Raw genomic sequence first — 12,314 nt, 5'->3', positions numbered from 1 at the left:
AGTACCTAGATGTATGACCTTTTGGTGGTTAAAGTACCAGGATGTATAACCTTTCAGGGGTTAAAGTACCAGGATGTACGACTTTTCAGGGGTTATAGTACCAGGATGTATGACTTTTCAGGGGTTAAAGTACCAGGATGTATAACCTTTCAGGGGTTAAAGTACCAGGATGTATAACCTTTCAGGGGTTAAAATACCGGGATGTTTGACCTTTCTGGGGTTAAAGTACCTAGATGTATGACCTATCAGGTTAAAATACCAGGATGTATAACCTTTCAGGGATTAAAATACCAGGATGTATAACTTTTCAGGGGTTATAGTACCAGGATGTATGACTTTTCAGGGGTTAAAGTACCAGGATGTATAACCTTTCAGGGGTTAAAGTACCAGGATGTATAACCTTTCAGAGGTTAAAATACCGGGATGTTTGACCTTTCAGGGGTTAAAGTACCTAGATGTATGACCTTTTGGGGGTTAAAGTACCAGGATGTATAACCTTTCAGGGGTTAAAGTACCAGGATGTATGACTTTTCAGAGGTTATAGTACCAGGATGTATGACTTTTCAGGGGTTAAAGTACCAGGATGTATAACCTTTCAGGGGTTAAAGTACCAGGATGTATAACCTTTCAGGGGTTAAAATACCGGGATGTTTGACCTTTCAGGGGTTAAAGTACCTAGATGTATGACCTATCGGGTTAAAATACCAGGATGTATGACCTTTCAGGGTTAAAATACTGGGATGTTTGACCTTTCAGGGGTTAAAGTACCTAGATGTATGACCTATCGGGTTAAAATACCAGGATGTATGACCTTTCAGGGGTTAAAGTACCAGGATGTATGACCTATTGGGTTAAAGTACCAGGATGTATGACCTATCGGGTTAAAGTACCAGGATGTATGACTTTTTAGGGGTTAAAACCAGGATGTATGACCTATCTGATTAAATTACCAGAATGTATGACCTATCGGGTTAAAATACCAGGATGTATGACCTATCAGGTTAAAGTACCAGGATGTATGACGTTTCAGGGGTTTAAGTACCAGGATGTATGACCTTTCAGGGGTTTAAGTACCAGGATGTATGACCTTTCAGGTGTTAACTGCTAGTTTCCAATTTTCTCTAACTCGCATAAAAGGAATATATGAATATGTGTTTGTTTCTTTATGTTTATACAGCTTCAAGCATTAAATGTATCTTTGCCGCCTGAGAAGGAATTAACATACCATAGCTATGATGAAATGGAGACTTTATTGAGACATCTTGATGAAGCATATACCAATATGACACATTTATATACGTAAGTAACTTACATTGAAAGTATGGGTTAATTTGCTCTGTCACTTTATTGTACGATCACTGTAAAGTTTATAATGCATATGATAATGCTCCCATACTGTTTTCCTTCCTCGCTATTAGAAAACACTGCTTCCCATTCTGTTTATCCCTCCTCCTTACTAGAAAACACTGTTACCCCATACTCTGCTCCCCCCTCCCAAACTCCACTAGAAAACACTGGTTTACATGCCGTTTTCCTTCTTTGCTATTGGGAAAACACTGCTTCCCATTTAGTTTACCCTCCCCTTACAAGAAAACACTGGTATCCATACTCCCCTTCCCCCTACCCTCCTATTAGAAAATACTGCTTCCCATTCGGTTATACCCTCCTCCTTACAAGAAAACACTGGTACCCATACTCCCCTTCCCCCCTACCCTCCTATTAGAAAACACTGCTTCCCATTCGGTTATACCCTCCTCCTTACTAGAAAACACTGGTACCCATACTCTGTTCTCTTTCAGTTTGGGTCAGTCACTAGAGTATCGTCAACTATGGGCCTTGGAGATCAGTCAAAATGCTGGTAAACGTGTTCCTGGAAAACCCACCATTAAATTCATTGGTAACATTCATGGCAATGAAGTTATTGGAAGAGAGCTGTTGCTGGCATTGTCAGAGTATTTGTTGTACAGCTATGGAAAAGATGATTGGATAACACAGGTATTGATATGCACTTGTATTTAACAGAACAGCAAACCTATAGTACACACCAGTCAATCTGTAGAGTGAACATTTTCCTACCAGAGTTTTATTTTCTTTTTATGATCATTTTAATAACTTTGGACCAAACAAACATAATTCCCTATTACCCGGTAGACACAGGTATTGATGACAATTTGGGTTGGAGGTGAAAAAAAATTATGTATTTATTTTGTAAGAGGTGACAGATATTGACTTTGACATTCAATGGATTTTTACTGCTAAAATATTGAGCGATTTTTCTGATTTACAAATCAATAATTTATAAAAGATTAAAATTAAATTCTAACATGAAACATTTGTTTAGTACATTCATGATTTTATCTGTGATGTAACATTGATAAAATGGCACCAGCTGTTCTCTACAACAAGCTACCATGATTCTGTTGCCAACAGATATTGAATATTCAGATGTAATATGTGTGTCTTAGGTCAAATAAAGCGTCATCATGTTATATCATTTGGCAAGTCAGAAATGTTTTTTTAAACATTGCTACATTATTGTCAGTATTCTGAATTATACATTCTGCTTTGTTGTAACATAAAATAATCTTCAGCCAAAATGAATAACGTTTTTGAGAAATTTACTACAATATATTCAAAATGATACAACTACACAACCAAACCAGAGTTGTCGCTTTGAAAGAAAACCTTTAGTGTCTATAATTTTACGTCATTACTTGTTACAGAAGTTTATCACTAGAGGGCGCAGTTTATTAGAGTGAGAAATATAGAGTAAAGAAATAATGCCCAAACAAACAAGTATATATATGCCCTTTATAGGAACCCTCTAAAGTTGATGTATTTCATCTTTTCAGTTATTAGATTCCACATCAGTTCACATTGTACCATCTGTTAATCCTGATGGCAGTATGAAAGCTGAAGAAGGGAAGTGTACAGCTGATGATGGTTCCCTCAATTCACATCAAGTGGATCTAGCTTGGGATTTTACATGTAAGTAGATTAATTTAAAGGGGAAGTGTGATTAAACATGGAAGAAAGAATTACAAATTAGCATAATCCAACATGGAAGAAAGAATTACAAATTAGCATAATCAAACATGGAAGAAAGAATTACAAATTAGCATAATCAAACATGGAAGAAAGAATTACAAATTAGCATAATTAAATATGGAAGAAAGAGTTACAAATTAGCATAATCAAATATGGAAGAACGAATTACAAATTAGCATTTGTAATTACAAATTAGCATAATCAAACATGGAAGAAAGAATTACAAATTAGCATAATCAAATATGGAAGAACGAATTACAAATTAGCATTTGTAATGACAAATTAGCATAATCAAACATGGAAAAAAGAATTACAAATTAGCATAATCAAACATGGAAGAAAGAATTACAAATTAGCATAATCAAACATGGAAGAAAGAATTACAAATTAGCATAATCAAACATGGAAGAAAGAATTACAAATTAGCATAATCAAACATGGAAGAAAGAATTACAAATTAGCATAATCAAACATGGAAGAAAGAATTACAAATTAGCATAATCAAACATGGAAGAAAGAATTACAAATTAGCATAATCAAACATGGAAGAAAGAATTACAAATTAGCATAATCAAACATGGAAGAAAGAATTACAAATTAGCATAATTAAATATGGAAGAAAGAATTACAAATTAGCATAATCAAATATGGAAGAACGAATTACAAATTAGCATTTGTAATGACAAATTAGCATAATCAAACATGGAAGAAAGAATTACAAATTAGCATAATCAAATATGGAAGAACGAATTACAAATTAGCATTTGTAATGACAAATTAGCATAATCAAACATGGAAAAAAGAATTACAAATTAGCATTTGTAATGACAAATTAGCATAATCAAACATGGAAAAAAGAATTACAAATTAGCATAATCAAACATGGAAGAAAAAATTACAAATTAGCATAATCAAACATGGAAGAAAGAATTACAAATTAGCATAATCAATCATGGAAGAAAGAATTACAAATTAGCATAATCAAACATGGAAGAAAGAATTACAAATTAGCATATTCAAACATGGAAGAAAGAATTACAAAATAGCATAATCAAATATGGAAGAAATAATTACAAATTAGCATAATCAAACATGGAAGAAAGAATTACAAATTAGCATATTCAAACATGGAAGAAAGAATTACAAATTAGCATAATCAAACATGGAAGAAAGAATTACAAATTAGCATAATCAAACATGGAAGAAAGAATTACAAATTAGCATAATCAAACATGGAAGAAAGAATTACAAATTAGCATAATCAAACATGGAAGAAAGAATTACAAATTAGCATAATCAAACATGGAAGAAAGAATTACAAATTAGCATAATCAAACATGGAAGAAAGAATTACAAATTAGCATAATCAAACATGGATGAAAGAATTACAAATTAGCATAATCAAACATGGAAGAAAGATTACAAATTAGCATAATCAAACATGGAAGAAAGAATTACAAATTAGCATAATCAAACATGGAAGAAAGAATTACAAATTAGCATAATCAAACATGGAAGAAAGAATTACAAATTAGCATATTCAAACATGGAAGAAATAATTACAAATTAGCATATTCAAACATGGAAGAAATAATTACAAATTAGCATAATCAAATATGAAAGAAAGAATTACAAATTAGCATATTCAAACATGGAAGAAAGAATTACAAATTAGCATAATCAAATATGGAAGAAATAATTACAAATTAGCATAATCAAACATGGAAGAAAGAATTACAAATTAGCATATTCAAACATGGAAGAAAGAATTACAAATTAGCATAATCAAATATGGAAGAAAGAATTACAAATTAGCATATTCAAACATGGAAGAAAGAATTACAAATTAGCATATTCAAACATGGAAGAAAGAATTACAAATTAGCATAATCAAATATGGAAGAAAGGATTACAAATTAGCATAATCAAACATGGAAGAAAGAATTACAAATTAGCATATTCAAACACGGAAGAAAGAATTACAAATTAGCATAATCAAATATGGAAGAAAGAATTACAAATTAGCATATTCAAACATGGAAGAAAGAATTACAAATTAGCATAATCAAACATGGAAGAAAGAATTACAAATTAGCATAATCAAACATGGAAGAAAGAATTACAAATTAGCATAATTGAATATGGAAGAACTTGCATTATCCATTGTGGAAGACATGTTAAACAAGATAATCAGAAGTAGTAATGGATTGGTATAATCTTCACAAAGGTCTTTTTTTAACCGAGGAGAATTTATTTGATATTATATACTAGTGTATATATATATATTTATGCAAAATGATTTTTACTTTTCAGCCAAGTTTGTGAACAGAACAACAAGTCGTCAACCGGAAACTGAAGCATTAGAAAAATGGATTGTGGAAAGTCCATTTGTACTGTCAGTAGCCTTCCATGGTGGTACATTGGTAACAAGCTACCCATATGATGGCAGTAGTCATCCTGGTAAGTCTATAGCCATGTATTGTAAGTAGTCTTATGTGGTGGTACAATACAATATTGCCTGACAGTATTTAGCCAGCATTTTTTCTCCTGTATTTCTACTGTTTCAAGATATTGCGCATTCAGCAAACTTGCATCAGTTTCATGACTTGAACCATGTAGCACAAGCATTCTACAATATCCATGGATGATTATTCAATTTTGAAGGGTAGCCCTCTGATGAACCTACTTGTATTTTTAGGTACATCTGGTGAAAACCCGACTAAAGATGATGACGTATTCAGGTTCCTAGCTCAGACCTATGCTAATAAGCATCCCACAATGCACCTTGGTAATCCAGCCTGTCCCGATGATGTTGGTAAGAATTCAAGTAAGTTATTAGCCGTTGCCTGCTATTTAGATCTCATGCCTCTGTTGTTGTTTTTTTTGTGAAACTAAATAAATAGTCAATGTATGATTTCTTCGCAGGGGAAACATGCATGCTGAATTATACTCTTTGAATAGTGTTCTTTTGTCTCTATACAATAGAAGCTGTGCATATTTCTCAAGAAAAGGAAACAATACTTTTACAATCACGTAATTCTCACACACAGTGCTTGCTCAGTGGTGTATCATACCTGTGGTTTGATAAATACACACATTGTTATATTTACCGCATCTTCCGCATGATTTTGTGAACTTGATGTAAACCTGATTCTCCAAAGATGTATTGTAATATACACATTGTAGAATTACACATTGTAGAATATAGATCTAATTGGATGTGTGTCTAAAACATGGGACAAATCAGACTTGGTGCAACCAGGGACATAAAGAACAGCTCATGGCAATATAAATAAAACAAAGGGGTGATGTCAAATTGTCAAAGAGGGCGCACTTTAAACACATTGGCTGAATAAGATCTGCAAAAGTACAGTGATAAGGTGATGGCCTGATAAGTGCACCTTGGCTGGCAAAGATGTTTTTGCACATTCAGTTATTGATTATTCGCGTTTCTTCAATTATTTCCACCAATGTTTCTGAATTCCATACAAGCCTGACTGTGACTGACTGAATTTTTAAAACTTGCTGACTTGTTGTAGGTGTTGAATTCTCTGATGGTATTATTAATGGTGCTGAATGGAAAAGTCAGATTGGTAGTATGCAGGTATGTATCCCACAATTCATCATCTTGTTTGTTTGTAACCAATCAAATCACTACTTGCCATACCATGTGACCATGTTGGCTCCTTGCATGATTCAAATTATTCTGAATACTTGTGTATTTGTGGTTTTTATTACTCTCCCAAATAAACAATCTTTTTAATGTCAAATAAACCTGCTTCATTTTATGACAAATTATCCCTTTTTTGTCTATATTGGCAAAATATAGAAAAAAAGGTAAAAATGTGGGAAATGTTGCACCAACATCTGGCGTGTAAAAAACATAAATATACATTGGCATTGATGGGATTGTACCTTGTACATTTGTGAATGCATGTGAATATGCACTCATAGCAAAAAATGTCAGAGAAAAACGTCTGCATTTGTTTTCAATGCTAATTTCGGCAAACTGATGCAATCTGCAAACAAAGGAAAAGTGAAACAAGAGCATTCAGAGTCCTGAAGATGAATCATAGGGAAATGGTGTATGTGTTTTACAGACCCCTAGGTCAGTCAGGGTAGATAGTCTGTAGCCCCCTTAGTGGGCTGGGCAAGAGCCCGTGGCAAGAGGTGGGTACAATAGGTCACTGTGATATATATTGTTTATTTCAGGATTTCAACTATGATTTCAGTAACTGTTTTGAGATCACAGTCTACACAGGTTGTTGTAAATATCCTTACGCTAAAGAACTTAATCAGTTTTGGAGAGACAATGCAGCATCACTGATTGCTATCATGGAAAAGGTAATTACACGATTTGCTCTATGTGTCTGCGTAAATGACAGGTGTGTCTATGGTGCAATATTTGAGATGCACTTCTATTGCAGATGCACTTCTATTTGAGATGCACTTCTATTTGAGATGCCTTCTGTTTGAGATGCCTTCTGTTTGAGATGCCTTCTGTTTGAGATGCCTTCTAATTGGGAATGTGCTTCTATTGGAAATGCACTTCTATTTGAGATGCACTTCTATTTGAGATGCACTTCTATTTGAGATGCACTTCTATTTGAGCTGCACTTCTGTTTGAGATGCACTTCTATTGGAGATGCACTTCTATTGGAGATGCACTTCTGTTTGAGATGCACTTCTATTTGAGATGCTATCTGTTTGAGATGCCTTCTAATTGGGAATGTGCTTCTATTTGAGATGCACTTCTATTTGAGATGCACTTCTATTTGAGATGCACTTCTATTTGAGATGCACTTCTGTTTGAGATGCACTTCTATTGGAGATGCACTTCTATTGGAGATGCACTTCTGTTTGAGATGCCTTCTGTTTGAGATGCCTTCTGTTTGAGATGCGCTTCTAATTGGGAATGCGCTTCTATTAAAGATGCACTTCTATTGGAGATGCACTTCTATTGGAGATGCACTTCTATTTGAGATGCACTTCTGTTTGAGATGCACTTCTGTTTGAGATGCACTTCTGTTTGAGATGCGCTTCTATTCGAGATGCACTTCTAATCATAAGTTGAGTATACTATAAACAGTGGTCTGTTGTCTCTTGGACATATCCTACCGTACAATACTCATACACAACTTGCAGTATTCCTGTTATCTTTGTTTTGCTAAAACTAATTGTAACTATTGGGAATAACATAATTACAAACTATGAATATGTCTCAATTTAGATAAATACTGTCATCTTCATATAGGTTCACATTGGAATACGAGGCATTGTATGCGACAAATACAACCACGGTCTGAAAGGCGCAATGATTCGCGTAGAAGGCTACAACAAAGCTGTGTATACATATAACGACGGTGATTACTGGAGATTATTGTTACCGGGTAAATATACGGTAACTGCTTCTGCTCCAGGATATACTGAAGAAGTAAAAGAAATAAAAGTACCGGATAACGGCAAAGTTCTAATTGTTGATTTCTACTTGACACCTGAAAATGCAATATTTGGATTACCACCAGCCATGTTTATTATCATCACAGGTTTGTGAACTATTTTAAATACTTCATAATAATTGATCAGTCTTTGTTTTCATCTGATTCCTATGATGAATTTGACGTTTGATGGGTTTAGGGATAGTGTCCTTTGTATAAAAACAATCTGATCATACATAGATCAATAATAAAAAAAGCAAAATAAAAAAAGTTATTTTATAGTAGAACACCCACTCATGCTTATTCAGTCATAATGCATTCACTTCATTTTGCGTTTGTTTTTTGTTTTTTTCCAGCTACTGGTATTGCTTTATTCATCCTGATGTTCATTTTTCTGTATCGCGTATGCAAATACCGCAAAATGGATCGTAAAAAGCATGGATTTTATCGCTTAGATGGCGAGAAAATGTACCAAGAAGAATACGCAGACCGCCTGGCTTTACGTGACTACCATTCCAAACAGACATTATTGAGCAATGGTTACAAGGATTTAAGTGAATCAGAGAGTGAAGATGATATCATGTTTAAAAAATATTAGTAATTTGTTAAAATTACTGTAACATTGCTGCCATTAAGCTTGGTTTTACATTCCTGCTTTCTCAGTATTTGTCATCAAATCGTTTCATTTCAAGCGTCTGCCCTGAACCAGCGCCACTCCAGTACGGTACGTCATTGATGTGGAGAAATGTTATCATAACTATGACTAGCTGACCATGTTGAAAAAATGATACATGACACTATAGTTGACCTCAAGGTCATCGGATTAATGTCAACTCTACAAATAGATGATTTGTGGGTTTCAAGTGCGTGTGATACGCATTTTGATTACATCAGAAATGTCGCAGGCTTGTTCGAACATTATGCATGATTCATGTCACCGAAATTTGTACAAAACGTTCGAAGTTCTAAATTTGAAGTCAAACATTTGTATCTTAATGAACTACGAATGGGACAAAAGATGCATAACTATGATGTATTCAAACAAAAAACCCCAAATAGTTTATTTAAACAGTGACTTTGATAATCCAAGCATGTATTGGTAGTAGTAGATCTTTAGACACACCTGACAAAACAGTGCCTGACAAAATAACCATATTTTACATGGATGGAAATTATTAATTTATTTATGTTTTTACATTAACATCGTTAACATCAACATTTAAAATTTATAGCAAATCAGTTTGAAATAAAATAAATCTGTTTGTTGTAGTAGGAGCTTCATCTTATCTATTTTTTGCTCTAAAATACACTCTGAATTCAAGAAATGTTTTTTCTCTATGTGCTAATATATAGTGCTTGTAAGCCTGGGCTGTGCCAACTTTTGTCGCTGTTAATTATATCAAAAATCAAAATATGAAAATAGTGCCAAACTCTGTTGCTTTTTTTTTTCTTTGCATTCTTTATTTACTCAATAAGAATTTATTTACATTGATGTCCTTGCTCAGCAATTCAGAGAAATATTTCACTTACTAAATATTGTAGATATAACTGAGAGTCGTAACACCAAAACTCATCTGTGTATTGGTTCTTTTTGGCAAACATTTATAGAGCGGCAGTCGTCGTGCCGCATCCTGTTCGATATGGGACTAGCAACCTATACAACGCGTGTAAAATACATTGTTTATATATATGAAATTCGAACACGCGCTGCACGACGACCACCAAGCTTTAATTATTTTGATCCACTGTTGTCAGGTGTGCGTTTACTGAATAGTGCAATACCCATCCGAGATGTCACATTAAGCTTTTAAGATGGTTTATATAAATCCACTGTTATGAATACCTACTACGTACAACCCTAGAAAACAGACTTTTTTTAGTATGTGCTTGCATTCTTTTAGGCTGGGATTTAAAACTTGTCTGCGGTAGACTTGAAGGCTAATTCTTGGTTTTCTAGGTGGATTTATACAAATCTATATAATCAGTGCATTTATATTTGCCTGTAATATTTGTAGATATTTTTGTGCGAGTTTTGTTTTATACACTTAGATGATATTTAAAAAGGGTAGAATTGTTTTCCTAAGGTGTTTTGTATTTACATTTCTTTGTAATAATGGAAACTATAATATTAGAGGATTTCTACAGGGAGCTAAAACACTATTATAAAAAAACTATTATAAAAGACCATTATAAAAAAAAAACATCTTCCAGATGTGTAGCCAGGGTTGTTATTATAAAAAAGATAGAGTAGAATCTACTCAACTCTTTCACTTCCATTGTTGGCTTTTGTCTACTTCCACACAAAAAAAATCCTTTTCAAAAGCCTGTCAAAATTTGAAATTTCTGATAAACATTTTCAAGGCAATATTTTATTATTTGATTAAAAAAATGCCATGCATTTAGGGAAATTTGTGGGGAAAAAGTTGCGATAAATGTCATTAATTATTGTCACAACACTTATTTCACAATAACTAAAATCATACAATGTGTACGATTTTAGGTTTTATTGGAATTCATCATAAGACATCACTATTTAAAAAAATTCTTCTGAACTATAAACTTTTGTAAAATTATCATGCATGTTGAAATATAATTTAATAACAATTTTATTTTTAATTATTTAATTATTTCAGTTTTTAGACACAACACTTTTTATAATGTGTGTGTTATTTATTGCCTTAACTATCTTGTCATTTACCGCAAAAGTGTCAGCTCATTGTTTCTTTGGAGGTGGAATACTTCGGTGAAATCACATCTATTTTTTAAAACTGCAAATATTGTGTACAGGAAGTATTAATTAATTTCCCATAATTAAATCAGAATTATAAGTGATTAATAATTAAATTTAGTGATAGTCTCCCTGCCTGATGAAGTCATATTTTCTCAAATTTCATCATTTTCTAATGTAGAAAACATAAGCAGTTTGTAGTAAATTGTCCCTTGTATATTTTTGGAAACCAACAATTTATGCCTTATGATGTATTAAAATAATAATACTTTACCATTTGTTTGTTTATCTCAATAAAATTGTGGTAGTAGGGAACAATGAAGTGACAGCGTATTGTCCTACTTCTCCCAGTTTTACTCTAATTTACATATTTTTTTTCTGAAATACAAACAACTAAAATGTTAAAACGATTTCCATATGAATGATAGATTTACTGTACCTACCTAGATATACTCTGACTCGGGTGGCTTGGTCCACTGCCTGCTGCACTTACTCAGGGTGGCTTGGTGCACTGCCTACTACACTGACTCAAGGTAGCCTGGTGCACTGACTCAGGGTAGCCTGGTGCACGTGATACTACACTGACTTTGGGGGGGGGGGGGACCCCCTTCTTTTATAAAATAATTCTGCTATTATAAAGTACATTTTAAAACTTACTACAAAAGTCAAAGAGTTTCTTCAAAATTTATGTTTTATATCTACCGGTAATTAGACAGATTGTTATATTAGGCTTTGGGTATATTCATTGTGTGAATATTGCTTATTTCAATGAGTTTTGGAACATGACAATGTATCATAAAAGCCTATTTTGTCTTCAAAGGCTTTCTTTTCAAGACTTGACATCATGAGAGATTTTCCATCATTGTTGTTTTGTTTTTTTCAAATTATGATCATTACATCAACATTTTTCCATGTTCAATTTGTTGAAGTATTAAAAGGTAAATCTAAAATCAAACGAAAATTATGAAATGAAATTGAAAAATTACTATCATTACCACCATATTTTAGCCCTCAGTAATTTGATCTTTCTTTCAACAAAAAAATTATGAAATTTTTCATAATTTCAAAATTAATAGAATCTGTAAACAATGTCAGGTTTC

At 33.1% G+C, this 12,314-nt stretch overlaps 1 protein-coding gene across 1 annotated transcript in view; it reads left to right on the top strand.

Moving 5' to 3' along the window:
• Window positions 1–11,487, top strand: part of LOC100372562 (carboxypeptidase D-like) — a 40,149-nt gene extending 28,662 nt beyond the window's left edge. Inside the window, exons 17-25 of the mRNA XM_085491323.1 lie at window positions 1,178–1,299; window positions 1,800–1,995; window positions 2,853–2,988; window positions 5,362–5,508; window positions 5,747–5,875; window positions 6,588–6,652; window positions 7,261–7,392; window positions 8,303–8,594; window positions 8,843–11,487. Coding sequence (XP_085347449.1) covers window positions 1,178–1,299; window positions 1,800–1,995; window positions 2,853–2,988; window positions 5,362–5,508; window positions 5,747–5,875; window positions 6,588–6,652; window positions 7,261–7,392; window positions 8,303–8,594; window positions 8,843–9,084 — 1,461 coding nt within the window. The 3' untranslated portion in view covers window positions 9,085–11,487. The remainder of the gene's footprint in view (window positions 1–1,177; window positions 1,300–1,799; window positions 1,996–2,852; window positions 2,989–5,361; window positions 5,509–5,746; window positions 5,876–6,587; window positions 6,653–7,260; window positions 7,393–8,302; window positions 8,595–8,842) is intronic.
• The last annotated feature ends 827 nt before the right edge of the window (window positions 11,488–12,314 follow it).

Source organism: Saccoglossus kowalevskii, chromosome 16 (assembly GCF_978046115.1).
Source record: "Saccoglossus kowalevskii chromosome 16, keSacKowa6.1, whole genome shotgun sequence".
Classification (NCBI taxonomy): domain Eukaryota; kingdom Metazoa; phylum Hemichordata; class Enteropneusta; family Harrimaniidae; genus Saccoglossus; species Saccoglossus kowalevskii.
This window is presented reverse-complemented; position numbering and strand designations above follow the sequence as displayed.